This window comes from Salmo salar, chromosome 23, assembly GCF_965601325.2.
Source record: "Salmo salar chromosome 23, fSalSal1, whole genome shotgun sequence".
NCBI lineage: Eukaryota > Metazoa > Chordata > Actinopteri > Salmoniformes > Salmonidae > Salmo > Salmo salar.
Genome location: NC_138313.1, coordinates 46,582,719 through 46,605,733, shown reverse-complemented (window position 1 = coordinate 46,605,733; position 23,015 = coordinate 46,582,719). Strand labels below are relative to the sequence as shown.

The 23,015-nt window shown below is 40.6% G+C and overlaps 1 protein-coding gene across 3 annotated transcripts in view; it reads left to right on the top strand.

Moving 5' to 3' along the window:
• Positions 1 to 23,015, top strand: part of LOC106584766 (plakophilin-3) — a 65,515-nt gene that overhangs the window by 18,312 nt on the left and 24,188 nt on the right. For 2 of the 3 annotated variants that reach the window (XM_045706500.1, XM_014170314.3), the window contains exons 2-7: positions 824 to 915; positions 4,517 to 4,687; positions 4,857 to 4,982; positions 7,097 to 7,288; positions 7,534 to 7,791; positions 8,386 to 8,546. In XM_045706500.1, the coding sequence (XP_045562456.1) occupies positions 844 to 915; positions 4,517 to 4,687; positions 4,857 to 4,982; positions 7,097 to 7,288; positions 7,534 to 7,791; positions 8,386 to 8,546 (980 nt within the window). In that variant the 5' untranslated portion in view covers positions 824 to 843. Of the gene's footprint in view, positions 1 to 823; positions 916 to 1,352; positions 1,400 to 4,516; positions 4,688 to 4,856; positions 4,983 to 7,096; positions 7,289 to 7,533; positions 7,792 to 8,385; positions 8,547 to 23,015 lie in introns of those variants that run through there. The other variant, XM_045706501.2, reaches the window with a different exon arrangement.

The following is a 23,015-nucleotide window of genomic DNA, read 5'->3' as shown; positions in this document are numbered from 1 at the left end:
TGGATCAGTTTTTGGTGGGCTGATTCAGGTCCTTCCTTAGTGTTGTCTTTAAATTGGATCAGTTTTTGGTGGGCTGATTCAGGTCCTTCCTTAGTGTTGTCTTTAAATTGGATCAGTTTTTGGTGGGCTGATTCAGGTCCTTTCTTAGTGTTGTCTTTAAATTGGATCAGTTTTTGGTGGGCTGATTCAGGTCCTTCCTTAGTGTTGTCTTTAAATTGGATCAGTTTTTGGTGGGCTGATTCAGGTCCTTCCTTAGTGTTGTCTTTAAATTGGATCAGTTTTTGGTGGGCTGATTCAGGTCCTTCCTTAGTGTTGTCTTTAAATTGGATCAGTTTTTGGTGGGCTGATTCAGGTCCTTCCTTAGTGTTGTCTTTAAATTGGATCAGTTTTTGGTGGGCTGATTCAGGTCCTTCCTTAGTGTTGTCTTTAAATTGGATCAGTTTTTGGTGGGCTGATTCAGGTCCTTTCTTAGTGTTGTCTTTAAATTGGATCAGTTTTTGGTGGGCTGATTCAGGTCCTTCCTTAGTGTTGTCTTTAAATTGGATCAGTTTTTGGTGGGCTGATTCAGGTCCTTCCTTAGTGTTGTCTTTAAATTGGATCAGTTTTTGGTGGGCTGATTCAGGTCCTTCCTTAGTGTTGTCTTTAAATTGGATCAGTTTTTGGTGGGCTGATTCAGGTCCTTCCTTAGTGTTGTCTTTAAATTGGATCAGTTTTTGGTGGGCTGATTCAGGTCCTTCCTTAGTGTTGTCTTTAAATTGGATCAGTTTTTGGTGGGCTGATTCAGGACATTTTCTGATTTCCCCTCTCTCTTTTTGTTTTGTAGAACACGGCGGTTCTTCAACAATGAAGTACCAGACCTTCAACCCAGGGTTCAGCTCTAAGTCCTACGTCTACACAGCCTCCAGACCTGTCATGGTGAGTGGTAGTCCTACGTCTACACAGCCTCCACACCTGTCATGGTGAGTGGTAGTCCTACGTCTACACAGCCTCCAGACCTGTCATGGTGAGTGGTAGTTCTACATCTACACAGCCTCCACACCTGTCATGGTGAGTGGTAGTCCTACATCTACACAGCCTCCACACCTGTCATGGTGAGTGGTAGTCCTACATCTACACAGCCTCCACACCTGTCATGGTGAGTGGTAGTCCTACATCTACACAGCCTGCACACCTGTCATGGTGAGTGGTAGTCCTACATGTACACAGCCTCCAGACCTGTCATGGTGAGTGGTAGTCCTACATCTACACAGCCTCCACACCTGTCATGGTGAGTGGTAGTCCTACATCTACACAGCCTGCACACCTGTCATGGTGAGTGGTAGTCCTACATGTACACAGCCTCCACACCTGTCATGGTGAGTGGTAGTCCTACATGTACACAGCCTCCAGACCTGTCATGGTGAGTGGTAGTCCTACATCTACACAGCCTCCACACCTGTCATGGTGAGTGGTAGTCCTACATCTACACAGCCTCCACACCTGTCATGGTGAGTGGTAGTCCTACATCTACACGCCTCCACACCTGTCATGGTGAGTGGTAGTCCTACATCTACACAGCCTGCATACCTGTCATGGTGAGTGGTAGTCCTACATCTACACAGCCTCCACACCTGTCATGGTGAGTGGTAGTTCTACATCTACACAGCCTCCACACCTGTCATGGTGAGCTCTACTCAGTTTTAGGGACCAGGTATTATAAAGATATTATAAATGTATTATAAACAATATCAGCCTACATACAGTATTTTCTTAGGAATATATTGCATCCATTAAACATCCAATGGTTTCTGAGAACCACATAATATGTTCAGCAGATGGTTAAAGAGCCCTGCAGACTTACGTGTTGTTGCCAATAAAGAGATATTATAGACCATATCTGTCTACGTGAAAATATGCAGCTTAAGCTCTGTGTCTGCTCTCTGCAGCTCCCTGTAAATACAGTCAGCTATCAACACAGTGGGATGGTTTCACAGTGCAGTGTTGCCAGAGCCATTGAGCTAGGTCTTCTTTGGGCGCTCTGGAAGTGTGGTATTTCACAGCAGCGCTCTACCAATCTCTCCAGGACCTAAAGTCCACCCTCCAGATTCCTCCACATCTCACAGTCATAATGTTTCCACCCTCCAGATTCCGCCACATCTCACAGTCAGAATGTTTCCATCTCACGTTAGCATAGCAGATATCATTAGACTATGACACCATTACACAATGACATTGTTGAATGAACTTGCCATTGATACATTCATTCATTTAATTAATTTAATATTTTACCAGATGTATATTATGTTTTAGATTCAGCAAATATACAGTACACACCAGTGGAGGCTGTGAGGGGAGGACGGCTCATAATAATGGCTGGATTGAAACAAATGGAATGGCATCAAACACCTGGAAACCATGGAAACCGTGTGTTTGATGTATTTAAAACCATTCCACTAATTCCGCTCCAGCCATTACCACGAGCCTGTCCTCCCTAATTAAGGTCCCACCAACCTCCTGTGGTACATAGGGGGGGCAGCATAGCCTAGTGGTTAGAGTGTTGGACTTGTAACTGAAAGGTTGCAAGTTCGAATCCCCGAGCTGACAAGGTAAAAATCTGTCATTCTGCGCCTGAACAAGGCAGTTAACCCACTGTTCCTAGGCCATAATTGTAAAATAAGAATTTGTTGTTAACTGACTTGCCTAGTAAAATAAAGAAATACAGTAGAATATATACAGTAAGTAAATGATTCACACGGTAATGGCAACAACATAAAGAACTATTTTATAGTGGCCTTGTTGACTGAAAAAAAAAAATAATCTAAGCTCAACAATTTCCCCATGACTTTTACAATTAGCTTTGCACAATGTAGGTACACAGAAATGTTACTTGTGTCAACACTAGTCCATAGACATGAACCACTCCCTTTTTATGACAGTGACTCACAGCGTTTACAGTATCTGCTGAAGGTAGATCTGGAAAGGTCAGAGTTTGTTGTCCCTGCTAATAGAGGCGGAGTCATAGAGGCGGGGTCATAGAGGCGGAGTCATAGAGGCGGAGTCATAGAGGCGGAGTCATAGAGGCGGGGTCATAGAGGCGGGGTCATAGTGATTAGCATTAGCAGTAGACATTTAGCGATAGAACCACAGTAATTTGTCATTCTCAACATACAGGATAGAAATATACCTCTGGCCTTTGAAAAACCAAATACGTTTTTTTCTGGTAACAGATAACATGCTGTATGTGGTTTCTGAAAAAGAATTAGCTCATTCTAAGAATCCATTGAGTCTGAGTTAGGGAGGGTTTCCTCCCAAGGTCGAGAGAGAAGGCCCTGTTGTTCACTCCAACCGCTAACAAGATACTGGTATCATGTCAACAACACTGATGTAATGGTGAAGTTCATCTCCTGGAAGCTTAGCCAAATATGGTCTAGCAGTTTACTGAGATATGTCCTAGAGTTTTCTCCCGGGATCCTGGCATGTCTCCGCTTGTCTTTATCAGTTAAACATGTCATCCTGATCTCTCGTCATTATTGATCACCCCCCAGGCCTTTGTTTTTGATCACCCCCCCAGGCCTTTATTATTGATCACCCCCCCAGGCCTTTATTATTGATCACACCCCCCAGGTCTTTATTATTGATCACCCCCCCAGGCCTTTATTATTGATCACCCCCCCAGGCCTTTATTATTGATCACCCCAGGCCTTCATTATTGATCACCCCCCAGGACTTCATTATTGATCACCCCACCAGGTCTACATTATTGATCACCCACCAGGCCTTCATTACTGATCACCCCCAGGCCACCCCACCCACCAGGCCTTCATTATTGATCACCCCCAGGACTTCATTATTGATCACCCACCCAGGCCTTTATTATTGATCACCACCCAGGCCTTTATTATTGATCACCCACCAAGCCTTCATTATTGATCACCCACCAGGCCTTCATTATTGATCACCCCCAGGCCTTCATTATTGATCACCCCCAGGCCTTCATTATTGATCACCCCCAGGCCTTCATTATTGATCACCACCCAGGCCTTTATTATTGATCACCCCCAGGACTTCATTATTGATCACCCCCCCAGGCCTTTATTATTGATCACCCACCAAGCCTTCATTATTGATCACCCCCAGGCCTTCATTATTGATCACCCACCAGGCCTTCATTATTGATCACCCCCAGGCCTTCATTATTGATCACCCCCAGGCCTTCATTATTGATCACCCACCAGGCCTTCATTATTGATCACCACCCAGGCCTTTATTATTGATCACCCACCAAGCCTTCATTATTGATCACCCACCAAGCCTTCATTATTGATCACCCCCCAGGCCTTCATTATTGATTCACCCTGCCTTTCATCCTGCCGTAGTGCCCTTGAGCAAGGGGGGGGTTTACAGTCTGTGTCTTGGGGGCTGGTTAAAAGCAATAAAGACTCATTTCCATGGACTTTAATGAAAATGTACAATACAATATTTTTTCAACTTCTCCTCCTATCCCCCCCCCCCTCCTCCTCTTCCTCCTCTGTCCCAGGCACCCAGGATGTCTCACTACTCTGGTGGTTTCTCCTCCCGCTCGGCGATGGACCTGAGTGGTGGTCAGAGGCTCAGCATGGGGGGAGGAGGAGGAGGAGGAGGAGGAGGGTACCGGTACCGCGATAACATGAGCCTGAGTGGGGGCTACCAGGGGGGAGGGGGCTACCAGGTACCACGTTAATGAGTTACTGTATTCTTCGACTACCATACAAATCCTTTTGAACATCTGAAGCAAGGCACCGTTATTTTTTCTTTGGGGGGTGGGGGGGGGGGGGGGGGGGGGGGCATATGTTAATACTGTATGTGTACCAGTGTGCTGATTAACTCTGTTCTACCAGGTTGGAGGAGGAGGGGCCATGAGGCAACAGATGTCCACCGTGAACCGGGCGATGAGCCGTGACACCGGCCCAGACCTAGAGACCATGTCCCTGCGTTCCGTTAGGCTCCAGAACATGCCCGCTCAGGTATCTTTAGATACACTATATTATGTGTTCTGTGTGTATTGTGTCAATGTCAACGGAAGGTTTTTCTTTCAAGTGCTGTATATCTGTATTGATGTTGATGTCCTCTGTCTGTATTGATGTTGATGTCCTCTGTCTGTATTGATGTTGATGTCCTCTGTCTGTATTGATGTTGATGTCCTCTGTCTGTATTGATGTTGATGTCCTCTGTCTGTATTGATGTTGATGTCCTCTGTCTGTATTGATGTTGATGTTCTGTCTGTATTGATGTTCATGTTCTGTCTGTATTGATGTTCATGTTTTCTGTCTATTGAAGTTGATGTTTTCTGTCTGTATTGATGTGGTATTGATGTTCATGTGTTCTGTCTGTATTGATGTTGATGTTTTCTGTCTGTATTGATGTGGTATTGATGTTGATGGCCTCTGTCTATATTATTGTTGATGTTCTGTCTGTATTGATGTGGTATTGATGTTGATGTTCTGTCTGTATTGATGTTGATGTTGTCTGTCTGTATTGATGTGGTATTGATGTTGATGTTCTGTCTGTATTGATGTTCTGTTTGTATTGATGTTGATTTTGTCTGTCTGTATTGATGTGGTATTGGTGTTGATGTTCTGTCTGTATTGTTGTTGATGTTCTGTCTGTATTGTTGTTGATGTTGTCTGTCTGTATTGATGTGGTGTTGATGTTGATGTCCTCTGTCTGTATTGATGTTGTCTGTCTGTATTGATGTGGTATTGATGTTGATGTTCTGTCTGTATTGTTGTTGATGTTCTGTCTGTATTGATGTTGTCTGTCTGTATTGATTTGATGTTGATGTTCTGTCTGTATTGTTGTTGATGTTCTGTCTGTATTGATGTTTATGTTGTCTGTCTGTATTGATGTTGATGTTCTGTCTGTCTGTATTGATGTTGATGTTCTGTCTGTCTGTATTGATGTTCTGTCTGTATTGATGTTGATGTTCTGTCTGTATTGATGTTGATGTTCTGTCTGTCTGTATTGATGTTGATGTTCTGTCTGTATTGATGTTGATGTTCTGTCTGTATTGACGTTGATGTTGTCTGTCTGTATTGACATTGATGTTCTGTCTGTCTGTATTGATGTTCTGTCTGCATTGATGTTGATGTTCTGTCTGTATTGATGTTGATGTTCTGTCTGTCTGTATTGATGTTGATGTTCTGTCTGTATTGATGTTGATGTTCTGTCTGTATTGACGTTGATGTTGTCTGTCTGTATTGATGTTGATGTTCTGTCTGTATTGATGTTGATGTTCTGTCTGTCTGTATTGATGTTGATGTTCTGTCTGTATTGATGTTGATGTTCTGTCTGTATTGACGTTGATGTTGTCTGTCTGTATTGACATTGATGTTCTGTCTGTCTGTATTGATGTTCTGTCTGTATTGATGTTGATGTTCTGTCTGTATTGATGTTGATGTTCTGTCTGTCTGTATTGATGTTGATGTTCTGTCTGTATTGATGTTGATGTTGTCTGTCTGTATTGACGTTGATGTTCTGTCTGTCTGTATTGATGTTCTGTCTGTATTGATGTTGATGTTCTGTCTGTATTGATGTTGATGTTCTGTCTGTCTGTATTGATGTTGATGTTCTGTCTGTATTGATGTTGATGTTCTGTCTGTATTGATGTTGATGTTCTGTCTGTCTGTATTGATGTTGATGTTCTGTCTGTATTGATGTTGATGTTCTGTCTGTCTGTATTGATGTTGATGTTCTGTCTGTATTGATGTTGATGTTCTGTCTGTATTGACGTTGATGTTGTCTGTCTGTATTGACATTGATGTTCTGTCTGTCTGTATTGATGTTCTGTCTGTATTGATGTTGATGTTCTGTCTGTATTGATGTTGATGTTCTGTCTGTCTGTATTGATGTTGATGTTCTGTCTGTATTGATGTTGATGTTCTGTCTGTCTGTATTGATGTTGATGTTCTGTCTGTATTGATGTTGATGTTCTGTCTGTATTGACGTTGATGTTGTCTGTCTGTATTGACATTGATGTTCTGTCTGTCTGTATTGATGTTCTGTCTGCATTGATGTTGATGTTCTGTCTGTATTGATGTGGTAGTTTTCTGATTCTGACTCGTTCTGAATCATGTTTCAGCCATCCCCAGTGGCAGCCTGGGTGGATGCGGATGGCAGTGATGTGGTCAGCCTCGTCTCGGACCATGATGCCACATTCAACCGCCAGCAGTCTGTCTACAGCACCGTCAATGGAGGAGCCTACAGCTCTGGGACCCAGATGAGACAGGCAGGAGGAGGAGGGTCCATGGCCTACCAAGCCCCCATGAGGATGGTTGGTGGAGCCCTACCGAAAGTTTCACACAAGATTAACACATTCCATTTGCAATTCTTATATGTTCCATGGCATGTGAAAATGAGTTATGTACTTCAAATACATTTTAAATGTATTTAGGAACAAATAATGCACTGCGTCCAAACTAGCTTTTCAGGTGTTTGTGAAAGCAAATATGTTCATTTAATTTGCGTTACAATATAATTCTTATTATATTTTTTAATGGACATTTACATTTCTGGTAGGGGGGAGAGGAGATGATGATGGTCCAGCAGCAGCATTCCTTTAAAGGGCCAGCGTACCGCACCATCAGCAGGATCAACAACAGGAACAACAGGATGTCCGTGGGCTCCATGTCTGGGGCTTCTACCCTGCCCCCTGGGGGAAGTAGCTACGGCGGTGGAGGGGGAAGCTTCGTCATGTCCAGGGCTTCCACCCTCCCCCAAGGGGGGAGCAGCTACGGCGGTGGAGGAGGCGGTGGAGGAGGATTCATGATGGGTCAGGTGAGGATTGCGATGCGATATGTTTATTGCCTTTTTGCATGGACATTTGTTATGTGAGGTCAGAAAGCAAAACAGAATACAACAACTCTGAGAAGTGAGGGGACACACATTCGTTTTTTTTTTATTTAACCTTTATTTAACTAGGCAAGTCAGTTAAGAACAAGTTCTTATTTTACAATGACAGCCTACACCGGCCAAATCTTAACCCGGACGACGCTGGGCCAATTGTGCGCCGCCCTACGGGACTCCCAATCACGGCCGGTTGTGATACAGCCTGGAATCGAACCAGGGTCTGTAGTGACACCTGTAGCACTGAGATGCAGTGCCTTAGACTGCTGCGCCACTCGGGAGGGTCCACATAGTCACATAGCCCCATGATGGACAAGGGCTAATCTGAGAGGATTCTCAGCATCTAGTCCTATATTGCTATTTTACCTGCCTTGATTCTAAATGTATGTTGTTTTTTTATGTCGTGGTAGTTAAAATTTTTCTTTTTATTATAATTTTTTTGCCTAAGTAGAGCTTTGGTATAATGAAAAGCGCTACACAATTGAAAATGTATGATTATAATTGAATATAATGCATTGTTGTTAGATGTCGTCTGGGTCTCAGGGGAATCTGATGATGATGCAGCAGCACAGACAGACCACTCTGCCCAGGACCATGTCTATCAAGAGCATGCACAGTGTTGGGAAGGGCATGGATATCTACGACGGGCAGATGGACATGACAGGCAGCATGGGAAACCTCAGCAGGTAAGGAGTGGATACTAGGGTTAAATATCGCGAACCCGGTTACTGAGACTTAACGACCAAAAAAACACTCCCTTTTTCCCGGGATAAATAGCTGTGAGAAAACCGGTAAATTATAATAATAAATTATTCATATGAACAGCATGGCGTGAAATGGAACTGTTAAATGATATGAGATGTCTAAATCTGGCTGCTCTACGGCCTCTGCATGATGAATCCTCAACGCTCAGGGTAGGGACAGGCAGCCCGTCTCAGGGTGGGGACAGGCATCCCATCTCAGGGTGGGGACATACAGCCCATCTCAGGGTGGGGACAGACAGCCCGTCTCAGGGTGGGGACAGGCAGCCCGTCTCAGGGTGGGGACAGGCAGCCCGTCTCAGGGTGGGGACAGGCAGCCCATCTCAGGGTGGGGACAGACAGCCCATCTCAGGGTGGGGACAGGCATCCCATCTCAGGGTGGGGACATACAGCCCATCTCAGGGTGGGGACAGACAGCCCGTCTCAGGGTGGGGACAGGCAGCCCGTCTCAGGGTGGGGACAGGCAGCCCGTCTCAGGGTGGGGACAGGCAGCCCATCTCAGGGTGGGGACAGACAGCCCATCTCAGGGTGGGGACAGACAGCCCATCTCAGGGTGGGGACAGGCGCCCATCTCAGGGTGGGGACAGGCGCCCATCTCAGGGTGGGGACAGACGGCCATCTCAGGGTGGGGACAGACGGCCCATCTCAGGGTGGGGACAGACGGCCCATCTCAGGGTGGGGACAGACGGCCCATCTCAGGGTGGGGACAGACGGCCCATCTCAGGGTGGGGACAGACAGCCCATCTCAGGGTGGGGACAGACAGCCCATCTCAGGGTGGGGACAGACAGCCCATCTCAGATTGGAGAGTAGTTCACAACGCATGTAGACCTGTCATCTCATCATGGTAACTTTTTTTCTTGTGACAGGTAGGCCTGAATTTGTGGCAGCATAGCCTATGCTACAGTAATATAAATACTGAATACGTCACCTTTCTATTTTTTTAATTGTAAAGATTTTCTATTTATTTCATTGCAGCTGCAGAGTTTTAAAACACTCCTATATCTTTGATTTAAATCAGTGCACGAGCGAGCACTCTCTCGCAGTCTTTCTCTCTCTCTCCATCAACTCAAATTGTATCCAAAATAGATAATGCTGTTCTATATTGAGATATAGGCCTATATATAGATGTCCTAGCCTACCTCTTTCAGGTAATAAATTCAATGCAGTATTAGCCTTATATATAGATAATTAATGATGGGTTATGTATAATAAGCTACTAATTTATAGCCTCTGTCTCTTGCACAATACACAAGCGTGTAACGGCTGTCTGTAAGAGGGAACCAAGGTGCAGCAGAGGATGTGTTCATCATTAGAATTTTAATTCAACAAACAAGAGAACACTACAAAATGAACAAAAACGACAGCAAACAGTCCTGTTAGGAAAATACTCAAAACAGAAACAATTACCCACAAAACCCAAAGGAAAAACATGCTCCTTATGTGTGACTCCCAATCAGCAGCAACGAGCTTCAGCTGTGCCTGATTGGGAGCCACACACACACGGCCCAAAACAAAGAAATACCAAAACATAGAAAAACGAACATAGAACGCCCACCCAATGTAACACCCTGGCCTAACCAAAATAAAGAACAAAAAACCCCTCTCTATGGCCAGGGCGTTACAAAGCACCTGTGCTCCGCTGGCCTCTCTCCTTAGAAAACGCTCCTTAGCTCTTGGAGTCCCATGCAGGAAAAGATAGACTAGAATAGCTTGCTGGACATCATTTATTTTAGCATTTCTTATACCAATAGACTATTTGAAGAGGGGGACACACTCTTGTTTGCTGAATGTTCAAATACCGCAGCCAATAGGACTTAGAAAGAAGAGCGAATGCGTGATGGTGGTAGACTATAGCAGTTATTAATTCAGACCCATAACCATTCAGATGGTGGTAGACTATAACTGTTATTAATTCAGACCCATAACCATTCAGATGGTGGTAGACTATAACAGTTATTAATTCAGACCCATAACCATTCAGACCCATAACCATTCAGATGGTGGTAGACTATAACAGTTATTAATTCAGACCCATAACCATTCAGATGGTGGTAGACTATAGCAGTTATTAATTCAGACCCATAACCATTCAGATGGTGGTAGACTATAGCAGTTATTAATTCAGACCCATAACCATTCAGATGGTGGTAGGCTATAGCAGTTATTAATTCAGACCCATAACCATTCAGATGGTGGTAGATTATAGCAGTTATTAATTCAGACCCATAACCATTCAGATGGTGGTAGACTATAACTGTTATTAATTCAGACCCATAACCATTCAGATGGTGGTAGACTATAGCAGTTATTAATTCAGACCCATAACCATTCAGATGGTGGTAGACTATAGCAGTTATTAATTCAGACCCATAACCATTCAGATGGTGGTAGACTATAACAGTTATTAATTCAGACCCATAACCATTCAGATGGTGGTAGACTATAGCAGTTATTAATTCAGACCCATAACCATTCAGACCCATAACCATTCAGATAGTGGTAGACTATAGCAGTTATTAATTCAGACCCATAACCATTCAGATGGTGGTAGACTATAACAGTTATTAATTCAGACCCATAACCATTCAGACCAATAACCATTCAGATGGTAGTAGACTATAACAGTTATTAATTCAGACCCATAACCATTCAGACCAATAACCATTCAGATGGTGGTAGACTATAGCAGTTATTAATTCAGACCCATAACCATTCAGATGGTGGTAGACTATAGCAGTTATTAATTCAGACCCATAACCATTCAGATGGTGGTAGACTATAGCAGTTATTAATTCAGACCCATAACCATTCAGATGGTGGTAGACTATAACAGTTATTAATTCAGACCCATAACCATTCAGATGGTGTTAGACTATAACAGTTATTAATTCAGACCCATAACCATTCAGATGGTGGTAGACTATAACAGTTATTAATTCAGACCCATAACCATTCAGACCCATAACCATTCAGATGGTGGTAGACTATAGCAGTTATTAATTCAGACCCATAACCATTCAGATGGTGGTAGACTATAGCAGTTATTTATTCAGACCCATAACCATTCAGATGGTGGTAGACTATAACTGTTATTAATTCAGACCCATAACCATTCAGATGGTGGTAGACTATAACTGTTATTAATTCAGACCCATAACCATTCAGATGGTGGTAGACTATAGCAGTTATTAATTCAGACCCATAACCATTCAGATGGTGGTAGACTATAACAGTTATTAATTCAGACCCATAACCATTCAGATGGTGGTAGACTACAGCAGTTATTAATTCAGACCCATAACCATTCAGATGGTGGTAGACTATAGCAGTTATTAATTCAGACCCATAACCATTCAGATGGTGGTAGACTATAGCAGTTATTAATTCAGACCCATAACCATTCAGATGGTGGTAGACTATAGCAGTTATTAATTCAGACCCATAACCATTCAGATGGTGGTAGACTATAACAGTTATTAATTCAGACCCATAACCATTCAGATGGTGGTAGACTACAGCAGTTATTAATTCAGACCCATAACCATTCAGATGGTGGTAGACTATAACAGTTATTTATTCAGACCCATAACCATTCAGATGGTGGTAGACTATAGCAGTTATTAATTCAGACCCATAACCATTCAGACCCATAACCATTCAGATGGTGGTAGACTATAACAGTTATTAATTCAGACCCATAACCATTCAGATGGTGGTAGACTACAGCAGTTATTAATTCAGACAAATAACCATTCAGATGGTGGTAGACTATAACAGTTATTAATTCAGACCCATAACCATTCAGATGGTGGTAGACTATAACAGTTATTAATTCAGACCCATAACCATTCAGACCCATAACCATTCAGATGGTGGTAGACTATAACAGTTATTGATTCAGACCCATAACCATTCAGATGGTGGTAGACTATAGCAGTTATTAATTCAGACCCATAACCATTCAGATGGTGGTAGACTATAACAGTTATTAATTCAGACCCATAACCATTCAGATGGTGGTAGACTATAGCAGTTATTAATTCAGACCCATAACCATTCAGATGGTGGTAGACTATAGCAGTTATTAATTCAGACCGATAACCATTCAGATGGTGGTAGACTATAACAGTTATTAATTCAGACCCATAACCATTCAGATGGTGTTAGACTATAACAGTTATTAATTCAGACCCATAACCATTCAGATGGTGGTAGACTATAGCAGTTATTAATTCAGACCCATAACCATTCAGATGGTGGTAGACTATAGCAGTTATTAATTCAGACCCATAACCATTCAGATGGTGGTAGACTATAGTAGTTATTAATTCAGACCCATAACCATTCAGATGGTGGTAGACTATAGCAGTTATTAATTCAGACCCATAACCATTCAGATGGTGGTAGACTATAGCAGTTATTAATTCAGACCCATAACCATTCAGATGGTGGTAGACTACAGCAGTTATTTATTCAGACCCATAACCATTCAGATGGTGGTAGACTATAACAGTTATTAATTCAGACCCATAACCATTCAGATGGTGGTAGACTATAACAGTTATTAATTCAGACCCATAACCATTCAGATGGTGGTAGACTATAACAGTTATTAATTCAGACCCATAACCATTCAGATGGTGGTAGACTATAGTAGTTATTAATTCAGACCCATAACCATTCAGATGGTGGTAGACTATAGCAGTTATTAATTCAGACCCATAACCATTCAGATGGTGGTAGAATATCGCAGTTATTGATTCCGACTCTTAACCTTTCAATTTTCGTGAAAAGAAGTGAAAGTCTTCTGCAATTAATTTTAGTTGTATATTATTCAAATATGTCATTAGAATGAGGATGATGAGGAACTGTTGAAAGCGAGGAAGGAAAGAAGCAACTACGGAGAGAGAAAGAGGAGGTAGGCTAATAACTTTATGGGAAATATTATGTAAGGTATACGGTATATGCGTCAGCCTACTAATTATACAAATAGGCCCTATTATATTTCCAAATTAAAATCACATTTGCTAGCCTATACTTGTAACTTTGTAGGCCGCATGCATGTGTTGCACCAGAATCACATGTTCTCTTCGGCTTTATCATGGTTTGAACGATGTGAGATATTCCAGTCCATATAACACAGTATAATACAATACTGTACAGTAATACAATTTTCACTAAAAGAGATTAGCCTACTGGAGCTAATTCATTTATTTACCCAAGAGAGCATATAGCTAGATACACCTATGGGTTTTTATGTGTTTCTGTCGTGTGTAATGTGCAGTAGTCTATATCATATATGTATTGGATAACGCCACAATCATTTGGACTTTTTTTTTTGGTCTTGGGCTCATTAAATGTTGTTAATCTAGGGCTCATAAAATGTATTTAATATATGTCTAATCAGGCTCAGGTAGCATTAGGCCTGAATTTTACCATTATATATGCTTTATAATGCTTTGGATTGACACTTCTGGTTTTGGCGGGAAATACCGAGTTACCCGGGAGAAAAGTGATTTATTCTTGGGTTGGAAAATGTGTAAAATACAGGGAAAATATTCAACCCTACTAGATACACAATAGTATTATAAACCAGGTAGTTTGGATCCTGGATGCTGATTGGCTGAAACAGCATTTCAGCCATGTGTATATCAGACAATATACCACAGGTATGAGGCAAGAATACTTGTTTCCTGTTCTATTTATGTTGATAACTAGTTTATAATAGCAATAAGGCATCTCGGGGGTTCGTGGTATATGGCCATGATAAACTGGGTGGTTCGAGCCCTGAATGCTGATTGGTTGACAGCCGTGATATATCAGACCGTATACCAAGGGTATGACAAAACATACATTTTTACTGCTCTAATTACGTTGGTAACCAGTTTATAATAGAAATAAGGCACCTCGGGGGTTTGTGGTTTATGGCCAATATACCACGGCTAAGGGCTGTATCCAGGCACTCCGCGATGCGTCATGCTTAAGAACAGCTCTTAGCCGTGGTATATTAGCCAATATACCACACCCCCTCGGGCCTTATTGCTTAAATATAATACTGTACCAATATATGCCACTTAGCAGACACTATCATGCAAACACAGAGACTTGCAGTGCAGTGAGTGCATACAACATCTACATACGACCTCAGCACTCCCATACTCTAGTCAGGGTAGGAAGTGTGGATATAATAAAGCTATTTACAGGGAAGTGAGTTTGTCCCCTGCGTGAATAGGGCCATGTTCTTACCAACTGAGCCATACAGGACAATCTGTTGTGACATGGTGCGTGTAGCACTGGATGGAAACGCATAACCTCTAAACACATGTTTTGTAAGCACTACCTACCATGATCGGGATTGTTATTTTGGGATTATGCCTGAATAAGAAAGTCGTTCGTTTCTCAAGTTAACTCCCAATCTCACCCACACGGGCTAAACTCACCACTAATACACAGTTATATCTGATACTTCTTAAATGTAGCGGTTAGGAATGTCAGCGAGGTTTAAAGTCTCAGATGATACAGTATGGTTAACACTTCCTCTCCAATCCCGGGTGTAATACTACTGAACAAGTTGAAATATAGTATGAACGTTCTTACCCCACGTTCCTTTTAGAATCTGGTCAATCACAATACACAAGCCTCAGGGAAAGCAGATTTTGTTTTATGTGTGCATTAGAATGTGTGCATTAGAATGTGTGCGTTAGAATGTGTGCGTTAGAATGTGTGCGTTAGAATGTGTGCGTTAGAATGTGTGCGTTAGAATGTGTGCGTTAGAATGTGTGCGTTAGAATGTGTGCATTAGAATGTGTGCATTAAAATGTGTGCGTTGGAATGTGTGCATTAGAATGTGTGAATTAAAATGTGTGACATTTGGGTTGGTATTTGTCTTGAAGCAAGGGTGAACATGTTATTATAATGACTATATAAAACTACAAAGTGAACCTGCTCCATCCGTCAGAAAGAGCAGGTCAGACCCATAACCATTCAGATGGTGGTAGACTATAACAGTTATTAATTCAGACCCATAACCATTCAGACCCATAACCATTCAGATGGTGGTAGACTATAACAGTTATTAATTCAGACCCATAACCATTCAGATGGTGGTAGACTATAACAGTTATTAATTCAGACCCATAACCATTCAGATGGTGGTAGACTATAACAGTTATTAATTCAGACCCATAACCATTCAGATGGTGGTAGACTATAACAGTTATTAATTCAGACCCATAACCATTCAGATGGTGGTAGACTATAGCAGTTATTAATTCAGACCCATAACCATTCAGATGGTGGTAGACTATAGCAGTTATTAATTCAGACCCATAACCATTCAGATGGTGGTAGACTATAGCAGTTATTAATTCAGACCCATAACCATTCAGATGGTGGTAGACTATAACAGTTATTAATTCAGACCCATAACCATTCAGATGGTGGTAGACTATAGCAGTTATTAATTCAGACCCATAACCATTCAGATGGTGGTAGACTATAGCAGTTATTAATTCAGACCCATAACCAATCAGATGGTGGTAGACTATAGCAGTTATTAATTCAGACCCATAACCATTCAGATGGTGGTAGACTATAGCAGTTATTAATTCAGACCAATAACCATTCAGATGGTGGTAGACTATAGCAGTTATTAATTCAGACCCATAACCATTCAGATGGTGGTAGACTATAACAGTTATTAATTCAGACCCATAACCATTCAGATGGTGGTAGACTATAACAGTTATTAATTCAGACCCATAACCATTCAGATGGTGGTAGACTATAACAGTTATTAATTCAGACCCATAACCATTCAGATGGTGGTAGACTATAACAGTTATTAATTCAGACCCATAACCATTCAGATGGTGGTAGACTATAACAGTTATTAATTCAGACGCATAACCATTCAGATGGTGGTAGACTATAACAGTTATTAATTCAGACCCATAACCATTCAGATGGTGGTAGACTATAACAGTTATTAATTCAGACCCATTACCATTCAGATGGTGGTAAACTATAACAGTTATTAATTCAGACCCATAACCATTCAGATGGTGGTAGACTATAACAGTTATTAATTCAGACCCATAACCATTCAGATGGTGGTAGACTATAGCAGTTATTAATTCAGACCCATAACCATTCAGATGGTGGTAGACTATAACAGTTATTAATTCAGACCCATAACCATTCAGATGGTGGTAGACTATAGCAGTTATTAATTCAGACCCATAACCATTCAGATGGTGGTAGACTATAGCAGTTATTAATTCAGACCCATAACCATTCAGATGGTGGTAGACTATAACAGTTATTAATTCAGACCCATAACCATTCAGATGGTGGTAGACTATAGCAGTTATTAATTCAGACCCATAACCATTCAGATGGTGGTAGACTATAGCAGTTATTAATTCAGACCCATAACCATTCAGATGGTGGTAGACTATAGCAGTTATTAATTCAGACCCATAACCATTCAGATGGTGGTAGACTATAACAGTTATTAATTCAGACCCATAACCATTCAGATGGTGGTAGACTATAGCAGTTATTAATTCAGACCCTTAACCATTCAGATGGTGGTAGACTATAGCAGTTATTAATTCAGACCCATAACCATTCAGATGGTGGTAGACTATAGCAGTTATTAATTCAGACCCATAACCATTCAGATGGTGGTAGACTATAGCAGTTATTAATTCAGACCCATAACCATTCAGATGGTGGTAGACTATAACTGTTATTAATTCAGACCCATAACCATTCAGATGGTGGTAGACTATAACAGTTATTAATTCAGACCCATAACCATTCAGATGGTGGTAGACTATAACAGTTATTAATTCAGACCCATAACCATTCAGATGGTGGTAGACTATAGCAGTTATTAATTCAGACCCATAACCATTCAGATGGTGGTAGACTATAACAGTTATTAATTCAGACCCATAACCATTCAGATGGTGGTAGACTATAGCAGTTATTAATTCAGACCCATAACCATTCAGATGGTGGTAGACTATAGCAGTTATTAATTCAGACCCATAACCATTCAGATGGTGGTAGACTATAACAGTTATTAATTCAGACCCATAACCATTCAGATGGTGGTAGACTATAGCAGTTATTAATTCAGACCCATAACCATTCAGATGGTGGTAGACTATAGCAGTTATTAATTCAGACCCATAACCATTCAGATGGTGGTAGACTATAGCAGTTATTAATTCAGACCCATAACCATTCAGATGGTGGTAGACTATAACAGTTATTAATTCAGACCCATAACCATTCAGATGGTGGTAGACTATAGCAGTTATTAATTCAGACCCATAACCATTCAGATGGTGGTAGACTATAGCAGTTATTAATTCAGACCCATAACCATTCAGATGGTGGTAGACTATAGCAGTTATTAATTCAGACCCATAACCATTCAGATGGTGGTAGACTATAGCAGTTATTAATTCAGACCCATAACCATTCAGATGGTGGTAGACTATAACAGTTATTAATTCAGACCCATAACCATTCAGATGGTGGTAGACTATAGCAGTTATTAATTCAGACCCATAACCATTCAGATGGTGGTAGACTATAGCAGTTATTAATTCAGACCCATAACCATTCAGATGGTGGTAGACTATAGCAGTTATTAATTCAGACCCATAACCATTCAGACCCATAACCATTCAGATGGTGGTAGACTATAACAGTTATTAATTCAGACCCATAACCATTCAGACGGTGGTAGACTATAACAGTTATTAATTCAGACCCATAACCATTCAGATGGTGGTAGACTATAGCAGTTATTAATTCAGACCCATAACCATTCAGATGGTGGTAGACTATAGCAGTTATTAATTCAGACCCATAACCATTCAGATGGTGGTAGACTATAGCAGTTATTAATTCAGACCCATAACCATTCAGACGGTGGTAGACTATAGCAGTTATTAATTCAGACCCATAACCATTCAGATGGTGGTAGACTATAACAGTTATTAATTCAGACCCATAACCATTCAGATGGTGGTAGACTATAGCAGTTATTAATTCAGACCCATAACCATTCAGATGGTGGTAGACTATAGCAGTTATTAATTCAGACCCATAACCATTCAGATGGTGGTAGACTATAGCAGTTATTAATTCAGACCCATAACCATTCAGATGGTGGTAGACTATAACAGTTATTAATTCAGACCCATAACCATTCAGATGGTGGTAGACTATAGCAGTTATTAATTCAGACCCATAACCATTCAGATGGTGGTAGACTATAGCAGTTATTAATTCAGACCCATAACCATTCAGATGGTGGTAGACTATAGCAGTTATTAATTCAGACCCATAACCATTCAGATGGTGGTAGGCTATAGCAGTTATTAATTCAGACCCATAACCATTCAGATGGTGGTAGACTATAGCAGTTATTAATTCAGACCCATAACCATTCAGATGGTGGTAGACTATAACTGTTATTAATTCAGACCCATAACCATTCAGATGGTGGTAGACTATAGCAGTTATTAATTCAGACCCATAACCATTCAGATGGTGGTAGACTATAGCAGTTATTAATTCAGACCCATAACCATTCAGATTGTGGTAGACTATAGCAGTTATTAATTCAGACCCATAACCATTCAGATGGTGGTAGACTATAGTAGTTATTAATTCAGACCCAAAACCATTCAGATGGTGGTAGACTATAGCAGTTATTAATTCAGACCCATAACCATTCAGATGGTGGTAGACTATAACAGTTATTAATTCAGACCCATAACCATTCAGATGGTGGTAGACTATAGCAGTTATTAATTCAGACCCATAACCATTCAGATGGTGGTAGACTATAGCAGTTATTAATTCCGACCCATAACCATTCAGATGGTGGTAGACTATAACAGTTATTAATTCAGACCCATAACCATTCAGACCCATAACCATTCAGATGGTGGTAGACTATAGCAGTTATTAATTCAGACCCATAACCATTCAGATGGTGGTAGACTATAACAGTTATTAATTCAGACCCATAACCATTCAGATGGTGGTAGACTATAGCAGTTATTAATTCAGACCCATAACCATTCAGATGGTGGTAGACTATAGCAGTTATTAATTCAGACCCATAACCATTCAGATGGTGGTAGACTATAACAGTTATTAATTCAGACCCATAACCATTCAGATGGTGGTAGACTATAGCAGTTATTAATTCAGACCCATAACCATTCAGATGGTGGTAGACTATAGCAGTTATTAATTCAGACCCATAACCATTCAGATGGTGGTAGACTATAGCAGTTATTAATTCAGACCCATAACCATTCAGATGGTGGTAGGCTATAGCAGTTATTAATTCAGACCCATAACCATTCAGATGGTGGTAGACTATAGCAGTTATTAATTCAGACCCATAACCATTCAGATGGTGGTAGACTATAACTGTTATTAATTCAGACCCATAACCATTCAGATGGTGGTAGACTATAGCAGTTATTAATTCAGACCCATAACCATTCAGATGGTGGTAGACTATAGCAGTTATTAATTCAGACCCATAACCATTCAGATGGTGGTAGACTATAGTAGTTATTAATTCAGACCCAAAACCATTCAGATGCTGGTAGACTATAGCAGTTATTAATTCAGACTCATAACCATTCAGATGGTGGTAGACTATAACAGTTATTAATTCAGACCCATAACCATTCAGATGGTGGTAGACTATAGCAGTTATTAATTCAGACCCATAACCATTCAGATGGTGGTAGACTATAGCAGTTATTAATTCCGACCCATAACCATTCAGATGGTGGTAGACTATAACAGTTATTAATTCAGACCCATAACCATTCAGACCCATAACCATTCAGATGGTGGTAGACTATAGCAGTTATTAATTCAGACCCATAACCATTCAGATGGTGGTAGACTATAACAGTTATTAATTCAGACCCATAACCATTCAGATGGTGGTAGACTATAGCAGTTATTAATTCAGACCCATAACCATTCAGATGGTGGTAGACTATAGCAGTTATTAATTCAGACCCATAACCATTCAGATGGTGGTAGACTATAACAGTTATTAATTCAGACCCATAACCATTCAGACCCATAACCATTCAAATGGTGGTAGACTATAGCAGTTATTAATTCAGACCCATAACCATTCAGATGGTGGTAGACTATAACAGTTATTAATTCAGACCCATAACCATTCAGATGGTGGTAGACTATAGCAGTTATTAATTCAGACCCATAACCATTCAGATGGTGGTAGACTATAGCAGTTATTAATTCAGACCCATAACCATTCAGATGGTGGTAGACTATAGCAGTTATTAATTCAGACCCATAACCATTCAGACCCATAACCATTCAGATGGTGGTAGACTATAACAGTTATTAATTCAGACCCATAACCATTCAGATGTTGGTAGACTATAACAGTTATTAATTCAGACCCATAACCATTCAGATGGTGGTAGACTATAGCAGTTATTAATTCAGACCCATAACCATTCAGATGGTGGTAGACTATAGCAGTTATTAATTCAGACCCATAACCATTCAGATGGTGGTAGACTATAGCAGTTATTAATTCAGACCCATAACCATTCAGATGGTGGTAGACTATAGCAGTTATTAATTCAGACCCATAACCATTCAGATGGTGGTAGACTATAGCAGTTATTAATTCAGACCCATAACCATTCAGATGGTGGTAGACTATAGCAGTTATTAATTCAAACCCATAACCATTCAGACCCATAACCATTCAGATGGTGGTAGACTATAACAGTTATTAATTCAGACCCATAACCATTCAGATGGTGGTAGACTATAGCAGTTATTAATTCAGACCCATAACCATTCAGATGGTGGTAGACTATAGCAGTTATTAATTCAGACCCATAACCATTCAGATGGTGGTAGACTATAACAGTTATTAATTCAGACCCATAACCATTCAGACCCATAACCATTCAAATGGTGGTAGACTATAGCAGTTATTAATTCAGACCCATAACCATTCAGATGGTGGTAGACTATAACAGTTATTAATTCAGACCCATAACCATTCAGATGGTGGTAGACTATAGCAGTTATTAATTCAGACCCATAACCATTCAGATGGTGGTAGACTATAGCAGTTATTAATTCAGACCCATAACCATTCAGATGGTGGTAGACTATAGCAGTTATTAATTCAGACCCATAACCATTCAGACCCATAACCATTCAGATGGTGGTAGACTATAACAGTTATTAATTCAGACCCATAACCATTCAGATGTTGGTAGACTATAACAGTTATTAATTCAGACCCATAACCATTCAGATGGTGGTAGACTATAGCAGTTATTAATTCAGACCCATAACCATTCAGATGGTGGTAGACTATAGCAGTTATTAATTCAGACCCATAACCATTCAGATGGTGGTAGACTATAGCAGTTATTAATTCAGACCCATAACCATTCAGATGGTGGTAGACTAATAGCAGTTATTAATTCAGACCCATAACCATTCAGATGGTGGTAGACTATAGCAGTTATTAATTCAGACCCATAACCATTCAGATGGTGGTAGACTATAGCAGTTATTAATTCAGACCCATAACCATTCAGACCCATAACCATTCAGATGGTGGTAGACTATAACAGTTATTAATTCAGACCCATAACCATTCAGATGGTGGTAGACTATAGCAGTTATTAATTCAGACCCATAACCATTCAGATGGTGGTAGACTATAGCAGTTATTAATTCAGACCCATAACCATTCAGATGGTGGTAGACTATAACAGTTATTAATTCAGACCCATAACCATTCAGATGGTGGTAGACTATAGCAGTTATTAATTCAGACCCATAACCATTCAGATGGTGGTAGACTATAGCAGTTATTAATTCAGACCCATAACCATTCAGATGGTGGTAGACTATAGCAGTTATTAATTCAGACCCATAACCATTCAGATGGTGGTAGACTATAACAGTTATTAATTCAGACCCATAACCATTCAGATGGTGGTAGACTATAGCAGTTATTAATTCAGACCCATAACCATTCAGATGGTGGTAGACTATAGCAGTTATTAATTCAGACCCATAACCATTCAGATGGTGGTAGACTATAGCAGTTATTAATTCAGACCCATAACCATTCAGATGGTGGTAGGCTATAGCAGTTATTAATTCAGACCCATAACCATTCAGATGGTGGTAGACTATAGCAGTTATTAATTCAGACCCATAACCATTCAGATGGTGGTAGACTATAACTGTTATTAATTCAGACCCATAACCATTCAGATGGTGGTAGACTATAGCAGTTATTAATTCAGACCCATAACCAT